The sequence below is a fragment of the Nestor notabilis genome, unplaced genomic scaffold (genome assembly GCF_000696875.1).
Source record: "Nestor notabilis isolate BGI_N333 unplaced genomic scaffold, ASM69687v1 scaffold932, whole genome shotgun sequence".
In the NCBI taxonomy this organism is placed as follows: Eukaryota; Metazoa; Chordata; class Aves; order Psittaciformes; family Psittacidae; genus Nestor; species Nestor notabilis.
In genome coordinates, this window is record NW_009916728.1 from 48966 (window position 1) to 65891 (window position 16926).

General features: G+C 36.3%; 1 protein-coding gene across 1 annotated transcript in view; it reads left to right on the top strand.

Moving 5' to 3' along the window:
- Positions 1 to 16926, top strand: part of KCNT2 (potassium channel, subfamily T, member 2) — a gene marked incomplete at its 5' end in the record, with an annotated part of 62916 nt that overhangs the window by 35646 nt on the left and 10344 nt on the right. Inside the window, 4 exons of the mRNA XM_010024695.1 lie at positions 454 to 588; positions 5694 to 5805; positions 12671 to 12772; positions 15621 to 15704. Coding sequence (XP_010022997.1) covers positions 454 to 588; positions 5694 to 5805; positions 12671 to 12772; positions 15621 to 15704 — 433 coding nt within the window. The remainder of the gene's footprint in view (positions 1 to 453; positions 589 to 5693; positions 5806 to 12670; positions 12773 to 15620; positions 15705 to 16926) is intronic.

Consider the following 16926-nt stretch of genomic DNA (forward strand, 5'->3'; position numbering starts at 1 on the left):
TATGTTAGATGTCCTGTTAGCATTTTGAAAATGAAATGTAATTGTGGGAAAGAGCAACCCATAGCATTTATTTAGGTCTGTTTATTGCCAAAAGTAACTGCAGTGAAGCAAGTTGTTGCAGCATGTAGGGGGACACTCTTTTCCCAAGTAATCATTAAAGGCTTATTTTTAGAAGTTGCAATGAATGTATCATTTTACCAAAAGGAGAGGGAATATAAGAACCTACTGAAGTGCATTCTTTATGACTTCAAGGAAAATAATTATTCATATCTTATTCCATCAGTTGAGATGATATTCTCAACATAGATTATGTTGGAAGTTATGATATGTACATGGAGATGAAGGGAACCAGCAGCTCATGTCTGTGATCTGCAAATTCCAGCCATCCCTAGTCTTTTACGTGTTCCATATTTAAGTTGCTTGTTTCTTTCTTCCTCTTTCTCTCCACAAAAGCCTAGATGACTTATTAAGATGTGGGGTCACCTTTGCAGCTAATATGGTGGTGGTGGACAAAGAAAGTACAATGAGTGCTGAGGAAGACTACATGGCAGATGCTAAGACTATTGTAAATGTTCAAACCCTCTTTAGGTAAGACATTTTTGCAATTTATCTATACATCCTCCTTAATTGTGAAGTATCTAGTCCATTTCATACTCGTATTAGAAAAGATTTTTTTTTCCTCTTTTATTCTACTTAATTTTTCCCTTACATGAATTTGTGTCTTACATGGGCAAATTTTTCCTAACCTGCTCAGCAATATACTCAGAATCCTAAGGTATTCTTCTGAAATTCTAAGCATCCCAGAATTCAGTGATCATTTAAAAAGTCAACTGTCAGGTTTGCAGGAAGCAAAAGAAACGTACTCTTGAAGACTTAGGACCCAAGATAGTTGAGAAAAGAAATTTTTCCTCAGTGCAACAGTTTTTCACAGTAATGCTAAAGCCAGTGTGAAAAGCAGATCCTTCTAATGCTAAAAAGCAAGCGATTCATTGCTATGAAGTTAGTAGTAACTGGTCACATTTTGAATGTTTAGTTTTGAACAAAAATTAGGTTTTTAGGCACATTTAGGCAACATGATGTAAGACAACTATGTACTATGAGTCATGAAGGAGTAACTGATTAGAGTGAAAAAATGATCAGTCTTGTAAAGAGTCTGAGAGGGCAGTGCTGTGAAGAACTACTAAACACACTGAGATTTCCTGTTCATCTGAGAACCTCCCCTGATTAAAGCCTCACTTTATGTTAAATATCTTGATTTCACAAGTACTAAGAGATACACGTCCCTTCCAACTCTGAAAAAAAGTTCTTACTTGCTTAAAAAACCCAAACAAACAAACCCAAAAAACCCTCACACACAGAACACATCACACAGTCAAGTATGAAACGCCTCCCTGATTTTGGGCTTAGGCCTAGCACTTCCTGTTGTTCACTCTAGTAAGACCTGAGCAAAATTAAGTCCTTCCCTAGAGGATTCAGTATCATTCAATATTGCTGCCCTTTTCTTTGTCAAGCCTTCCATATAAGGCTGGAGAGAAGTGCATAGTCAAAGTCTTTTGAATCTGTATTTCAAAAAAATGAGCTCATTGAAAAAAAACGCAAGTATTTCAATGAAGATTTTTTTAATTCAACCCTGTGCGACAACACAGTTAAATGCTGTTGGCACTTCTGCATGTGCTCAGAAGCAGCAAAATCTGTGTTGCACAAGAAACTTTAGTTCTCTCTTTTTCTAACTTTAAGGTTTTGAATTTGTACTTGATACTAGCACAGGTGTATTTCATAATCACACCTAGATTTAATGTAGAAACTATAACTGAATTTAATGTGTGCATCATTCAAGTCTGCTCTTAACCGTATTGTGCTAGGGTATCTCACTGAGGTTTTGACATACATCACTTCAATTTCTCAGAAATACATTTTACCCCCAAATAAAAAATAAAACAGAAAAATGAGCTGAATAAGAAATAAAATTTAGAAAGCAGCAGTTGATTTTTCCCATAGTTGTATTCTCTTTTGTAAAATATTACAGAAAAAAACACCAAAACCGACAATAACACAAGTACACTACATACCATAGATATCCAACTAGAGCTTACGATAATAATTAAGTTGTCCTGCACAATGCTTACCACTAGATGGCAGTGTTAGCTCATGTCTGAACTATATATCTGGTTCATTGTATTTTTACTACCGCATGGTACTTTTTACAGATATCAAAAGAAATCAGAATAAATGTCTTCGTTTAAGACAGAACAATACTTTTCTCCTCTAACTTTTCTCCTTAGAACATGTAAAATAATTTCACTGTATTTTTATACGGTGTAAAGTTGTAGAAATAAGCTTTGAGGAGAGGCCTAAGGTAGTGGCATTTACCTGTTCTACAGAATAAACCACATTCATTGCACCAAGGTAAATAGTTTCACAGCTCAACTTTAAAAATATGTTTAAAGGTTTTTTCAGTACTTAGTAATACATAATAATGTCAGAGACTAATGAAGAAGAGGCTGGACATTACACAAACTATAATGTTAAAGGATTTTAAGCCACCGGAGTTCTGCTAATGTATGCTGTTCTCAAAGATACCACATCAGTGAAGAAGGTTCCACTTAATGTCACTAAGTTAAATCATTCAGAAGAGAGAGGCTATTCTAAACTTCCGTAATTAGACTTGGATCAGCTGACCTCATTAAGGGTAGTAAACAGGTGTGAAAAAGTGATGCAGGTGGGCCGAGGTACTGTTTGGCCTAGGTTCAGTTCAGTTCTCATGTACCTGTTCTGACATTATTCCCTTATTTACACATATTAATAATCTTGCTTTGCCAGGAGAGTTTGTGTCATCCCATCTTAGAAGACGATGCATTGTTTATAATGACAGAGTTATTAGCACTTCTACAGCTAGAAATTGTCCCACACCGATTAAAACTGTGACACAACACTAGCTTATCTGAATTATACACAAAAGGAGTAAAGAAGTGTGACTCAAATTGTCACACTAACTAAGAAAGGAATTTTTAATCCTTTGGATGGGAAAGAACAATTTAGCATAGTTTACAAGGAGAAATTACTAGTTTTGGACTGTGTCCTAGAGATGCTTTTCCGTTTTTAATACGAAATATGAAGCCAACCATTGAGTCCCTATAGACAGCTGTAAACCCACTTCAGAAAAATAGTGGGTGCCCTCAGGCAGTCAGACTATACTAGGAATGTTTACGTATTTACTCGTTTTCTATTAATTAATAAGTTTAAAAGTGGTGTTTGGGAGGCCCTATTTTTATTAGCTAACATCTTTAAGATTATGTTTCAAACACATAAAGAAGCCTATTGACAGCAGTATATGTATCAAGTCAATAGTCTGGCTGGTGTCTAGCAGTCAGCATCAAATTGTAGAGAAACCAAATGAGGTTTTATGATGATCGTATTAAATTGTTTTCTTTTTGGTTCAGGAAAGAACTAAATGTATCTCTTGCTAGTCTTATTCCCAAATACCAGATAAACAGCATGAGGGCTTTCTCCACCCTGTCCAATCCTTTTCACTAGAATGGGGTAGAAAAGAGAAGTAGAAAAGAGGAATAAAAAAGAGGGATCTTAGCCTGTTCCAGTGCTGAAAGCTTGTGGGCAGCATGGTTTACACCAAGAGGCAATCTGGACCTCACTACCTGGAAAGTAATTTTCCCCTGATTCTGCTAAAAGGCATTGATAAGTAAAATATGTATTTAACTAAGACCAGGTTTGAAACTGATTTCCTAATATAAATCAGTTTTCATATCTGCTGACAAACTAAACCCATCTTTAACAGAAACCTGGTAATCTGCATTTTTCCCTGTAACTTGGGTATATTTTGTCATTAGATCAGCTTTTAATTTCCTGTTGCTTTAAGTTCTGAACGTTATATTGCTAGTTTTCAAATATGAATGCCTGTCCTTCAATACAGCAATATAAGACAATTTCCAGCCAGCAGAAGCTTAAGTAATTCTATGCTACATCATACAGAATTAAAAGAGGAAATTTATTCTCCTTCCTCCGAACTTTAACACATTTGTTAAGCTACTTCATACATACAAGTTCATACCTTCAAGTGTGATATTACCAGGATATTTTTTTTTTCAATTTTCATGAGCACTTCACAGGTTTTTATAAAACACATCATGCAAGTGAAGATGTACCACAGTTGCATCTCGAGGGTGTGCTTGTGTGTTTAATCTATGCATGTAGACTCCATTCCATAAGTGCTTAATCTTTAGCAGGACGTAAATAGACTTTGTATAACAATACTGCACCACTCAAAGTTTGTATCAAAGTCTGAATGTAAGAGCTAAAAAGGCACAGAAATTCCTGAGCATGCACAGTGCCTTTCAAACTGCAGCATACACAAGCGGTGATTGTTAAGTGATCCACATGCTCACCCAGTTCACCAGTTCCACTTTTCCTCTTATGTTCACATTTAATATTTGGTTATTCACAGTGACATGATAACTGCTAACAAAATAAGGGCTAGCATTTTTACCATCACATGTTCAGGACACATTTGGGATCATGTGATCATTACCAGTCTATATTTTGGCACTGAGAGATTTAGGAAACTGTTTTGCAATAATATGGCATTAACACGTACTGGCAGATAGTTTTGACATACGTTTCCCCACATTCAGGCTCTGCTTGAATTGCCATTTCAGTGAAGTTCCTCCTTACAAAAATGAGGGGAAAAGACTAAAGACTTGCAAAAAAGGTACACTGGATTCCATCTGACACTAACTTAGTAAATTCAGCTTTCAAGAAAACCACTTATTTTTTTAACTGATTGAAGCCACATTAATGATGTCATTAGTACTACGGTTATCTGTTGTCACATGTAAATAAGTACTTTCAGGACCAGCAAAACAGATTACAAATGGACTTCTCATTTTCTGACACTAATCTGTAGAGGAAATTCTCAAATGATAATCCAAGTTTTATCCCAAGTTGCTTAGTACAGTGTAGCATAAGATACACATTTATTTCTAGCTGTTAGAGCTCTGAGGGCTGGGGAAGGGGTCTTTAGTTTGCTTTGCGAAAATCTGTGTAATTCAGCCAGATCAAAGTTAAATTTTATTCACCATTTTGTGGATTTTTTTGTTACTAGAAGCCTGAACTAGTGTTAACTTATAAATATTCTGTATATTTAAGTATTTCAAAATGAGAATGTAAGTACACATAACCATACTTTTTCCCAGCAACTCCCAAGAAGTGTCAGTTTTCATCTATGTTGCTCAGTCTATGGACACAGAGCATACAAACAAAACTACAAAATAAAAAAAATCAAGTGTAAAGAGCACACAAGCCAGTTCTAATAGTTTATGTGAAACCAGATAATAGGTGCAGGCTATAGAGTTTTGCTTCTGTTGTTTCCTTACAGATCTGTGTCATTTTAGAAATTACTAAATAAAACCTCCGGTAATGAAATTAAGTGGTTCCTTCCTAGCATTAAAATATAAGCTCAGACTTTGAATCTATGCTTGCTTCTTTGTGAATTCTACAGAGAATGTTCTACGTTTTCCTCTGCTATTATGCCAGCACTCCATTGTGCCAAAACCCATCATAGGTTTCAGGAACCTGATTAAAAACATGGGCATGAGTACAAGCTACAGCACTACGGAGAGCCTCACATTTGTGAATTGTTATAATTAGAGGTCTAACTGTTACATTCTTTTAAAATACAGGTTGTTCTCAAGCCTAAGCATTATCACAGAACTAACTCACCCAGCCAATATGAGATTCATGCAGTTCAGAGCCAAAGACTGCTATTCTCTTGCGCTATCCAAATTAGAAAAGGTAAGGAGATTTGCCTCCCCTGCCCCCAGTTTGAATTTTAACATTTTTTTCCTGATTTTTTGACAAAGCTTTCAAACTAAGTGGAAACAGTGAAATATTTTTATGGTTGCAGAACTAATTTTAAAAGATTATTTTCCCCAGATTCTACCCTCATTTAAGAATGAAATTTTATTTGAGTTCTGTCACTTTGCAATTTTAATAATAACCCACCAATTCTCTGGTGGAATTTGCTCTAGGAAAATATTTTTGGAAAACCGAAAATTTAGAGCTAACATGTTTTTCCAGACAGTGCCACAGGAAAATATTTTAATTGACTAAACACTTCAAACATATACAGCTTTTATCATAATGTATTTTTACTACAATTAACTTTAAAAGCACTATAAGTACATATTCTGTATACTTTTCTATGTATATGTATGGGGTATTTGCATTACTGTGAAAGCTGGAGAACAGTAACTGTTTTCTGTTGAAGGGCGGTCCTGGTGACAATAAGGATAGTAGCACTAAGTAAATGCTAGATAAAACCTTCATATTCTAAACACTTTAGTGCACATGTTGGGCATTTTCAAGCTGTGGAACAGGGAGGCTGTATGGAGATAAGTTTAATTCATTTGCTTGTCCAAAATAGTATTGCTAAAATATTAGATGGAGCATACAAAGTAACATTGAGCATCTGTTTAACTTGGTAAATCCAAGGACAATCCTCTTTTTCACAGATCTTCATTGGTGACCTGACCTACCTACTTCTGCAGTCTATAAAACTTGCTCACCAAATAGACAAATAATATTGCTGTGCCACTCCTCAAGACCAGACATCTTTCATTCCAGTCATCTTTTTTTCCCTTGCTATTAATCTAGGTATTACTGCTAGTTTCTGTTGTGTAGCTTACCAAACTCTTCATCTCAGATATCTTACATATCTTGGCAAATTTGAATTCATTATCGTTATACAGAATTAGCATATAATTTTCGTTTCCTAGCTATCCTGTAAATTTCCTAGATTTTGAGGGTTTCAGATATTTCACTATTTACTGTATAATGTTCACATAGTTGATTTTAATATACATTTAATGGAAAACAGCCTTTTCATACAAACTTATCTTCACAGGCCAGCTCCCAGTTTCTTACACAGGAATCAAATTCTGCAAAAAATCAGCCTATCTGGATGAGATAGAATAAGTATTAGAAGTTAATCTTTTACTCAGTTGACTATCATGCTTACATTTTAATCACAGGATGTACATATCCAGGTGATCTTTTGTGATTTGTTGACATTTGCCTGAAATAGAACAAAGGTTTAATCTTATTTAGGTAGTATTCTGATAAACACATAAAATGGAGAACTGTGAGGAAGCTACACCAAAGTTGTAACACAAAAAGAAGAGCAGTTTACAGTGGGAGGCACATTTTCATTTGGATTATGCCTCTCTCACTATCCATTAAGGTTTGCATCTGTGGTTCCTCCATTTTAGCACACTCTCCTTCAATGGTAATTTCAGGAATAATAAACTGGAAGTGGCTGGAATCATGTATCGCCAGTTTATTCAGGGCAACAAGTGCCAGCAGCTGGATGGTGCCTTCAAGACTATGTTCCAACCTAATTTAGTTCCTTTGTGTACTATAACTGATAGCATTTTGTTTGGGTTCTTTTTTTTTTTTTTTTTAAACATATTCTGTTAATCTACACAGTTTAATGACAAGAAGAGGTAAAAAGAGCAACAGCTTTCCCAGTATGTGGTGTCTACAGTTGCTTTTGAAATACTCTGTGGGCTGTAGCCTGTCTACTTCAGTGCAGTGAAAGCAGGATTTTTATCTCAGTTCTCTTTCTTGCCTTAATAGGCACTTTCATCACATCATTTTTCCAGCAAAGGTTCTGGAAATTATTAGAAATATTATAACTTCTTCCCTATCATTAATTTATTGTGCAAGTGTAAAGTTGTGGATGTAAGTTAGAAGCTGAACAGTTAATTAACTTCCTGTCCAAGCTACTCTGTGCTGAAAGAGTCAGATAAATTACGTTAAAGAAAGAGCATTTTCTTCATCGCAGTTGAAGTTGCCTGCTGTTGATATTTCCCACTCATTTCATCTTAACATTTGCAGGGAACACTTCACAGGTGGTGCTGTAGTTCATTTGATGTTTCAGAACTCCCTCATGCAAAATGAAAGGCAATTAAAAACTCGAGTAAAAAGTATCTAATGCAGTCAAACGTAGAGTTGATTGTTATTTCTGCATTAAGCACCTCATTTTCAGAAGACTAAAAAAGTCAGGCAAGTTGCCTTCAGGTAGCACTGAAACACATGCAAAATTAACTTTTTAATTTAATGGGCTGGAGAAGAAAGATACGCACATCAGAAGTCCATCTGCTGTTGCAGCTGCAACTTTCCTCCTTTTAGAGACAAATAAATCTGAACACCAAACTCAGCACTGACACAGGAGAAAGCAATGGCCCTTATACCACAGAGAAAGGGAAAGCCAAAACACCCATGCTTTAAACTTTAAACAGATGTTCTCTATTTGTCTTAGATAAGTAGAAAAAACCAAACTGAGGTAACCACTTTCTCTCAAAAGAAAAATTTAGAATATCTTCTACAAGATTCCCACTTTAGTTTTCTGTGATTTTTTTAAAATTATTATTCTAAAGTAAATATTGCAGGTGTTAACTGAAAGATAAAAATTCTAAACCTTTAAGTCATCATTTTAATGTCTATGCAAACCCCTACATGTTTTAATCAAACCAGTACTGGGATTTTGCATCTTCCACAGGGATAAGCACATACATGTTAGGTGAGTGGAAATCACCTGTCTGGGAGGGCCCAGTATATTTGCAGTGGTATACACAAAACCAGGCTGCTTCTTTCACCTTCAGTTAAGGACAGAGCATTCTGTCTTCATTCGTTTTTAATATTGTTCATGTTTTAAGCAGATTTGAAGTAATATTAAATAATAGTAAGTTGTAATGATACATGGGTTATAAAAATAGATTGATACTTCTTAATTGGTGTTTGTCTCATTTTAGATGAATCTGTAATCATTTAGATCAGCTACAATTCTAAACCTGGTACAAATAATCAGCATACACATTTGGCTGTTGAATTGGTAGGTCTTTAAAAAGCTGCTCCTGATCAACAACAGAAAATTAATCTGTTCTTGCCAAAAAAGGTAGAACAGAAGCCATTAAGAACACACAGTCCAAAATACTGTAACCTGTTCTAGAGGTGGAGTGTTATTGATCCAAAATCCCTTATATGTCAAGAAAAGTACTGTAAAGAGGTCTCCATGCTCAGATTTCTGATCTGTCTTGTATCTGACATGGGCAACAACTGACATTTACCAAAACAGTGCAGCAACTGTTCCCTGTAATAAGCCACTACCTCTGTCACCTTTATATGTTCTTGCATGACCCCTCCATCCCACTCCCATCCTTGCGTGTTCATTAAAGCAAGTTTGCATTGTTCGTATGCAACAGTTATAGCCTATCTTGGCAGTTCCCATACTACTGTTGGTATTGGAGGAGAATATGTTAAATCAGGAAGGGCCCTAGATCTCTTTTCAATCACTGACAGAGTGGCCAAAACAAGCTTTCAGGTTAGTTTGGGGTTGGTACTTCGTTATTAGTATCAATGAATTAATGGTTATGAAGGAAAGCATATTTATTTAGGACTAGTAAAAAGATAAAACCACGATAAAGAAATCTTAAAAATAATTTGGTACAACTATAAATGGAGGTAAAGAGGGAAATAAACTGAAGAGCTTATGAACTCCACCTTTTGGGCAGGTATTATCTGATATTCTGACAATATGCAAACACAAGCGGAAATAATTAACTTCAAATTAAATGGCCTATATTTGGAAGAAGCAAATGCTAAGAACTTCTCAAAACCACATGTGTACATTTGTTATTACTTGGAAAGAAAGCAGTAGAAATTCTGAACTTAATGACTTGAGCAAAGCCACAAAAAGAGGAAGACTGAGGATGAAGACACCTATTAATAGCTGTGTCTTAAAATGTCATTTATGTATGCAAAGTTTTCAGGATGCACTCAGGATGCCATGATCCTTTATTTATATTCCTAGAAATTATCTATAATTTTCTTTGAGTAGTTATATCTCCTTCCTCATTAATTCCAAAAAGTGTCAGGGAAGGAGCTGCTGGGCACTACACTTATGAAATAAAACTGCTGGGACATTCTGGCACACTTCTGGTTTCTATATGCACATTATTCTCTGAGAAGCAAGTAATAAAGCAGAGCTCAATGCAAAGTGCCTGAGAAAAAACTGTATTTCTTGCAAATCTCTTTTAGACAAGAATAACCAAACCTGTAATAAAAGATGGAAGGAAACAATATAAGAAAATGAAAATAAAAGGAAGAGAATAAATTTCTAAGCTTCCATTTTAAAATAAAACAAATAGGAACATCCTTACGTTTATTATCAGAATTTTGGATAAGAATCAAGTAATTGCCCAAATATCTCTTACTTTATCCCACACATTTCTAGGCACAAAACTAGAATCTGCTGCAAATTTCTCTAAACAGATGGAAGGATAAACATATACCTGAGTCATGTAATAGGAGGATAGCCATTTCACAGCCAGTTCCCTGTAAAATATTTTATAGGGATATAGCATGAATCTAAAAGAATTTAATGTAACGTATGTTACAATATAAATGTAATTTTGATTTTGAAGTATTTGTTGTGAAACAGATCTTAGCATTTTTTTCCATAATAGACAAGTTTTTATTCTCAATAGAATCTGAAGAAAAGTATCTTCCACTTTGACTGCACTAAAAACACCCTAATATATGAGACTGAACTACAAAAGAAATACAAAACTTCTTGTTTCTGTGGCTTACACAAGTAAGCACAATATGCTTATCTAGGTAGAAGTGTCCTTTGTACAATGAGACTGCTTTCTTCGACTCTCAGAAGCACAGAGATTGCTAGAAACACCCCTTTGCTGCTCAGCTATCAAGGCACATGTGTGTGCGTATGTGTGCAAGAGTATGAGTGTGTATGTATGTATTTCTCATTGAGAAAAATCTCTAGTACAAGCCAGTAGTATTTGGTCAGAACAGACAGTGATAGTAATAAAACAAACCCTGAAATAATAATTATGTTTTATTTCCTTAAAATTTTTGAAACCCCTTTAATCTGAAGAAATTGACAGAGGTGACATTTTTTAAAGGACAGAATAATGTCATATTTTTGAGAGGTATTTGCTGTGTATTCTTATCTGGAGATTAAATTCTTCTTGTGTGGCATCTTTTTCAACTCCACTCATATCATGCCACAGAAATCAACAGGTACAACCAGACTGTCCAATGACAAACGGTTTAGAATACTGTTGTTCGACAAAACCATTAGCTAGAGCAGACTGCTCCTTTGTGCATCACAGAATCAGAGCATGGTTAGGGCTGGAAAAGACTACTGGATATCATCTTACCTAAGGCCCCTTTTCAAACAGGACCACCTAGAGCCAGTTGCCCAGAATGATGTCCAGAGGGCTTTCAACTATCTCCAAAGAGGGAGACTCCACAACTTCCCTGGGCAACCCATGCCAGTGCTCAGTCACTCTCAAGAGTAAAAATGTGTTTCCTGACATTCAGAAGAAACTGACTGTTTCAGCTGGTGCCCACTGCCTCTTGTCCTGTGCCCCTAGGCACACCACTGGAAAGAGCCTAACTCTGTCTTCTCTGCAACCCCTGTTCAGTTATTTTTACACATTGATGACATCCATCCTAAGACTACTGTTCTCGGGGCTAAACAGTCCCAGCTTTCCCTCAGGCTTTCTTTGTGGGAGAGATCCTATGGTCCCTTGATCATCTTAGTGGTGCTTTTCTGGACTACCTCCAGTAGCTCCCCCTCTCCTTGTACTGGGGAGCCTAGAAACGGACACAGTACTCCAGGTGTGGCTTTACTCTTGCTGAGTAGTGGGGAAGGATCGCCTTCCTCAACATACTGACAGCACTCCTCCTAACTCAGCCCAGGGCACCATTTGCTGCCTTTGCCATAAAATCACATTGCTGGCACATATTCAACTTGATATTCACTAGGACCCCCGGGGTCTTCTCTGCTGAGCTACTTGCCAGCCAGTCAGTCAGTCAGTCCCCAGCATGTGTGGTAGATATAAGTGTCTTAATTCAGGACATGTAACGTTTCTGCATTTTGAGAACACATCTTACTCTTCATGACATCTCTGAACTGCAAGCTTGGTATTTCCTCTCTTCTTAAACTTAACAAAATAACTTCCAACCTGTAGTTTTGCTCTCTGATAACTGAAGGAATAGGAAGCACATTGTGGTGGGATTTCTCTGCAGGTGAGATGTGATAAGGCATAACTATAGGTATGTTTAGTTACGTATATCCTTTCCCCAGAAGCACCAGAGCAGTAAGTTTCTGCCCCAAGTGCACATCTGATCTCATCTCACATCCTCACATTCACCGAAATATGCTTTCTTCCCTCTTGCATCAGATTCTGTTCATGTTTCATATTCCTAGTAGACTTTCTGGCCTTAATAAGATTCTACTGTCGGCACCAAGGAAGTGGAGCAGGAATAACTAGAGCTTTGCTCTAAGGTCACCTGAAATCCCTCAATCACTTTTGAAATGATCTGGTAGAACATGCCCATGCAATTTGAAACATGGTGATTGAAACAACATATGCATTAAACAAAATCTTTCAACCTGAAAAACTGTAAGTACTGAGCAAAGATGCTACATGTTTTAGAAAGAAACTATATTCAGAGTAAAGGGATTTTACACCTTTGGCCTCTTTCAAGGTAATATCAATTTGATGCTTTTATTATTGTCCTTCCAAAACCAGCACTAGAAGTGTTTTCTATTTTTTTAATTTCTTAACAGAAAGAACGTGAGAAGGGATCTAATCTGGCATTTATGTTTCGACTGCCCTTCGCTGCTGGCAGAGTTTTCAGCATCAGTATGCTGGACACGCTGCTTTATCAGGTACTATGAACAATAATGGGACTTGTCTTAACACAGACATGTAGTGTTACCACCTATTTTATTACACTTAACTGTTGTATTACCTTGTTTTCCTACGTGTAAGCCATTAATGTGCATGTCTGTGCTGGCAATAATCAAAGGCAAAATACCATCAAGCATGTTCCACTGAGAGTACTAGCTCAGTGACGAACTCCCAAATCACCCTGTCCTTGTGCAAGTTCCATTCTGCTAAACAATATAATATTGTTTGTGAACCTCTCCACAGTCAACTAAGCAGGATGGTTTTGACAAGACCTACATAAAATAGATTATACAGACTGATAACTCTTGTACTCTGCAACAAAAAGGCAGTGCCCATCCCCGCACAGTAATGTCTCTAACCACAGAAATCAACAGAATTACTTTTATGAGTAGTTTGTCAGTCATCTGCATCTGCACTGTGTCCTGTCCTCTTACCTGTGACAAGTAGACTGCCAGATGAGTCACTGTACCTTAAGTGACCCATTCTGGCCCTAACAAGAAATATATGCAGTGGTTACAAAGAGACAGTGGCGGGAAGAACCCTGTTGCCCAAGAATCCAGGACAGGGCTCCTCATGCAAAAAGAAGTGATGACAGCCAGTATTGATAAGGCAAGAGAAGCAGCGTCAGACAGTTGAAGAAACAATTGGAAGAAAATACAGGATCATGACAAATGAAGGTAGCAGCTGGTTTCAGGGTGGAAAGAGAGAATATTGGCCTCACTGCTCGACAGTGACTACCTTTCTGCACATCAGGATGCCTGAGCAGCAGCTGCCAGCTCTAGCCTTCAAGTATCAAGGTACGCAGAATAAGCAGCAACACCACCATGGCCCATGTAGCCTGCTCACCTAAGTGGCTATCTACTTTGCCTATACCTAGAGGTAGCCTGTGGATGCTTTCATATTTAGGTGCTAAAACATTTTTTCAGGGAAATTAGTTTACTTGGTCATTTGGTGCATGAAAGGTTTCTTTCATCTTAATTCCACTTCTGAATAAATTCCCTGAAGGCAAATTCAATGTGAATAGAAAAGTTCCTGGAACTAAGCTTTTGAGAAAATCCATTAATATATAAACCAGTCATGTATATGGACAAGTACCAAGAGCAGATAAGCCAACAGATGTAAAACCATTTATCAAATTTTAGATGTTTCAGAACTAAATGTATTTGTTTATAAATGCATTTTTTAATCATGTCCCAGAATATCGACATCACACATAGCAACATTTTTTTAAAAATTAGATTAAGACACCTATATAGAAATGGATCTGTCACCATCAACAACTCCAGCCAGCATTTGTGTAACTTCAATGTTTTATATACGCTCCTAGACACGATCGGTCATGCTATGACTTGACTGAGTAAAACCATTCACCAGGAAGTGTTGAAAACAAAAAAATCCCCACCAAACACAAAGAACAAGACACTCATTCTCTCTCAGATTTCACCCATTCTTTCTTTGAACTCCTACTGCTCAGGGGTTATCTAAACTTATTTTTCTTATTCCAAGTTACAAATACTATGACAGCAAGTTCTCTCTGTTCTTCTTCATGGTCCCATCCATTTCTTCTGCAAGAAACAGAGTAAATGACATGGGAAACAGCAAAGTTCATCTAGTGCTTCTATTCTGGCCAAAAGAAAAGCTTTCAAATTATCTTCAGGACACTGACTGAAGAAATGAAAAATTGCTCTAGCAAATTCTTGTAAATATACTTGGTAATAATAATTCCATAGCGTAAGTGATGCAGCCAAGACAGATAACAAATAAGTGAAGGTTACAAAAAATCTTGTTTTCAAGAAGATGCTTATTGGCATTTACCCCATCACAACTGGAAGATTACTAGTAGTACAAAAATTAAAATAGTTGATTCACTATGTATCAAACTAAATCTGTCTAGCTCCTAAGTTTAAACAAATTCAGATGCTATAATTCTAAAGGCTTTTTCTAACACCTTTGTAAGGTATTTCTATATTAAAACCTATTTGCTAGCTCCATATCCACATTAAGCCAAAAGAGCTAATTGCAAATTATGTTCTAACAAGGAATGACAGCCTGCCTCGAATGCTGCCTTGCTACATCTAGGGTGGCAGTGATCCTACAGATCTACTAGAGTTAGAGCACTTACATGGCCCTCTGATTCCAGCAGCCCAAGTCATAAGGAGAAGAAATATCTGTGATTTTAGCTGAACCACTGTCTGTCCCCAGTCTTAGCCTACAGTTCTGCATTTAGTTTAATTGCTATCTTTTAACCAATCAGCAAAACACTTCTGTTAGCAGAGCAACAAGCCTGACCTGAGATAAGGCAGATCAACCCTTAAAAAAAAAAAAAAAAAAAAAAAAGGCAAAGGCAAATGACTCGTTTGAGTTAAAATAGAAGCAGTCTCACCTCAGTATTACCCGATACTCAGTACTGCAGACCCATCTAACATACAACAGCATTTCTTTTGCACAGAAGAGTTAATTATTATAATTTGACACCTAATAAGGCTAAACCCTTACTTCCACTAATCTTACATCTACCTTCGCTTTCATGGTGCCTTATTATGCATTAGTCTCTTTGAGTCCTGTATGTACATTGCATACATATGCAGGACCAAATAAGAAAACTTATTTTATGTAAGTATATTCAGCACTAAGTAAGGGATAACTATTTCTACAGTACTTTGTACAAACTTAACATCGCTTTGTCTACTTAAAAGATAGAGATTGATTGTAAACACAGATGTACAATTTCTCTGAAATTCACACATGGTGCTAACGGTTACCTGTTCATCTGTTAATTAAAGCTTTTTTCTTTCTTTTCCATCTCTCCTGTTAAAACTCTTGCAGTCATTTGTGAAAGATTACATGATTTCTATCACAAGACTACTGCTGGGACTTGATACCACACCAGGATCCGGGTTTCTTTGTTCAGTAAGTTGTTAAAAAAAATAAAAATTACTGCAGAGTACCAGAGAAGATTCTGTACTGTCTGCAAAATACCTGGGGTTTTTCGTACAGCACTTGCTTTTGTGAAAGCAAGAAAGGCCATCTGTTTTCTTTGTACCAGGGGAGAAGACACAAAAATTAGATAGAAAACACAGCCATCTTTAGTTATTTCCATAGCAAAAAACAACCCCCATGGCCAAGAAAATACAATACATTCTAAAAAGCTCAAAGGAAAACAGGAAAGACAGGAAAACACAGGAGAAGTACCTTTTTCAATAAAGGAGCAATGGCAGTTCAGCTAACAATTTTAAAAATTGAGTATATAAAAACCAGGTGGCATTACCTATCTTGTACAGCCTGGCTAGCACTTATACCCAATGCTATTTCATGATACCCATTTCCATCATAGACAATAAAGGGCAGAACTGGAATATACATAAAAATAATATATTTTAAATGACTTTAGTGTCAAAGTTTGAAAGTCATTGTTGTGATTTAATATTATGTATGTCAATGCAGAGTTTATATCTATTTTTCTATATATGTATAGACACAAACCATAAGAATTTGTTTTTACTAAAACTAAACCCCACCTTTCTGGTTTCTCCCGTACCCGTCACACCCCAGATGGCAAACAGATCAACAGAAGTTATTTATCCATTGCTTTCTGGGGAATTACAAAGAATTACAGGATGTTGTTCTCTAAAAAGAATTTATCAATGATGGTTTAAGAAAGCTATTTAAATAAAAGTTAATTATGGATATGTTGGTCAATCATTAAGCTTTGTTACAGTGAATGCAAGACAATTCAATCTCTGAAAAGGGGCTTGCACATCTTGAAATAAAGTTATTGTAATAGTAATTAAATACTAAAGATTGATTTAAGACTTTTGTTTGTCATATATGCTTAGTGTATTACTTTCCCCTCACTCCCTTCTCCCCAGATATTCATCCTGCAGTCTAGTGAACAGTTACCTGGCTGCATTCAAAATACTTAAGTGGTCTTCAGTCTGTCCATCACCCATTTCTTACTGCTGCCAATATTTAGGTCATTCTTTTAGAGTTTAATCAGACGTGAACACTGAACGAAGTTTGCAATATAAGTTTTTAAGTAATTATAAAACAACAACAGAAGTAATTTCAAAAGACTGAACCATTTGCACTGCAATAACTCCCAGACAGGGAGAAAACAAAAGAAAGAGAGACT